We start from the raw sequence: 2,376 nt of genomic DNA, 5'->3' as shown, positions 1-2,376 counted from the left end.
AAGACATTCCTCATTTTGCATTAAAACAGTCTGTTTGCTGTTCACCTCTGCTCATCATCTCTGCCAGAAAACGGATGCTTTAGGTGCTCACTAGGGGAAACCTCACTGTCACCAACATGTTCCAAAAGAACCAATGTTACTTACCTCCATGGAAATGTTATCCCCAAGTCTGTTCTTCTCTATATTCTCTATTATACACTGGAGTTGGTTGCTGAATCCAGTGCTAGATCTGGGAGAGCATCACTCCTGCCTGATGCTCCTAGTCTGATGCACACTATCTGATGCAGACTATCCTGAAGAAGATACAATTTGCCAATCACTTATAGTGGGCTGCACTGTATACAAAGAAGAAAGAATGGTTACTTGGTCTTAGAGATGAGTAGCTGGTCCATCACCACATGCTGAATCTTCAGCTGTGTGCTTCTTCAGACTGTGAAGACTGATGGAGCACCAAAGCTATTCTGCCATTTCTGCCTTCCCAATGATGTATAGAACTTAGCTATAATGAGCACAACTATTCAGAAGAGTCCAAACTTGCCCCCAAAGTATGCAACCACACTTTTGTGGGAGGTTGGGGAGGCACAGTGACTATGACAGCTCAAAGAACACTGTTCTGGAAGGGCAAATGGTCATTCTTTGTATTTGTTTAAGCTTTACAGGGTGCATCTGCACGTGGCCCTGCAGCACCCTTGTTAACTGCGCCATCATTTAGTACCTTTTGGAAGTACTAAATGATGGCGCAGTAACAGCCCGTACTGCACTGTGCCAGCCGTGCATGGTTATTTTTAGTTGCTACGTTGCCTTAGTATTGCGTTATACTGAGTAAGCACGTTGCTACGATGATATAGGTGTGGTGTCATGGTGTTTGCCCATCAATGTAGCGTCACTTGTAGATGCGCCCACAGTGAATGTGGAAGGAAGACACTTAGAAACTAAGGACATATTTGCATCCTGCACACAAATGTTACAGATACTTTTTTCTACCTACTGTAGAGTTACCATAGATCATTTCTGATTAGTTTACTAAGTAGTGGTGGCCCAGATATTTATCTGCCCACTGTTGGCAGATAAATATGCATCACTTGTTTACCTCGCTATTGCCCCTTCACTGGTAATGGCATTTCAGTGGTTCAGTGTCTGCAAAGTAATGTATGTAGCAAGTTGAGATGAAAGATACTCTAGGAAAGAAAAAGGAAATAATCTATTAAATAATCAATTATCTTTAGTAGTTTTACAGCCATGACTAAAATAGGACTATACCACTAGACAAAGATAACTCATAAAACAGGATTTTGCAGGATCTTATACAGATTGTTTTAAAATATATATGTATTCTGGATGTTTAATGCATTTTGTTTTAGTTCAGTGCAACCTCTGTTTTTCAAAATTCAATCAATCTGAACTCCTTTCTATCAAAAATAAGATCACAACCATATGGCATCTATTGAACAGAGTAAAAAATTCTTGAGTTATCCAAAATCTCAGTTATCTCTGCCTATTCCATCGCATGTTGCTTATTGAAACTGTACTGCCATATGTTTCATATAATGATTTTGATGGAAAAGGGAAACTGACTGTTTGTTTTTAATTACAGCTCAGGATGATTGCTATGCAGAAGAAAAAGTCTGCCTCTGTGGTGGATCTGGAAAACATTTAAAAATATGCATTGTTCATTTACAGCATTTAAGAGTTGGGAAAACCATCAGAGAAGCACAGTACTGGATCACTGAAGTCTATAGTGCATCATGGGGCTTGTGGAATTTGCATGAACATTTTCCTTTCTGTTTGGACAAGGAAGAATGAAACTGAACTGTAGCTTCCTCACAGTAAATACATACAAGAGAATGGAATATAAGAAATAAGCACCAGTGTAACGGAACAATTTCAGAAGTTAATCACCTTCATTAATGTATAAAATAAAACCAATTTAATATAGGGTAGTGTTTCCCAACCAGTGTGCCATGGCACAAAAGCGTGCTGTCAGAAATGAACAGGGGTGCCACAGAATTTTGCAATGGCAATGAGCTACAATAGGTATGAGGATGGGGAATGCCTTAACAGGCGCACTGTGGAAATTTTTGTTTTTTTTAATGCAAACATGCCTTGGGCTGGAAAAGGTTGGGAAACACTGCTATAGGGCTTTTGGGGTTTATTTCATTTCTCAAAAGCAAGTGCTGCAATCATGACAAAGTATTAAAGAAATGCCTACTGGAAAGTCTAAAAACACCTTTATTCTGTACATAGTTGTATTGAATTTTATATGACACCTTTTCTTAATGTAATAAACTGAATTTTCTGAACAAATTCTTGTGCATGAGAAGGAATGTGCAGCACCTTCTCTGAATTAAATTGAGAAATTACCTCCTTAATTTTCAG

At 38.7% G+C, this 2,376-nt stretch overlaps 1 protein-coding gene across 1 annotated transcript in view; it reads left to right on the top strand.

Annotated features, from left to right (window-relative positions):
- SCLT1 (sodium channel and clathrin linker 1) overlaps window positions 1–1,711 on the top strand; it is a 143,433-nt gene extending 141,722 nt beyond the window's left edge. The window contains exon 20 of the mRNA XM_019522092.1: window positions 1,595–1,711. Coding sequence (XP_019377637.1) covers window positions 1,595–1,657 — 63 coding nt within the window. The 3' untranslated portion in view covers window positions 1,658–1,711. The remainder of the gene's footprint in view (window positions 1–1,594) is intronic.
- The last annotated feature ends 665 nt before the right edge of the window (window positions 1,712–2,376 follow it).

This window comes from Gavialis gangeticus, unplaced genomic scaffold (assembly GCF_001723915.1).
Source record: "Gavialis gangeticus isolate Ggan-Ray unplaced genomic scaffold, GavGan_comp1, whole genome shotgun sequence".
NCBI classification, from domain to species: domain Eukaryota; kingdom Metazoa; phylum Chordata; order Crocodylia; family Gavialidae; genus Gavialis; species Gavialis gangeticus.
This window is presented reverse-complemented; position numbering and strand designations above follow the sequence as displayed.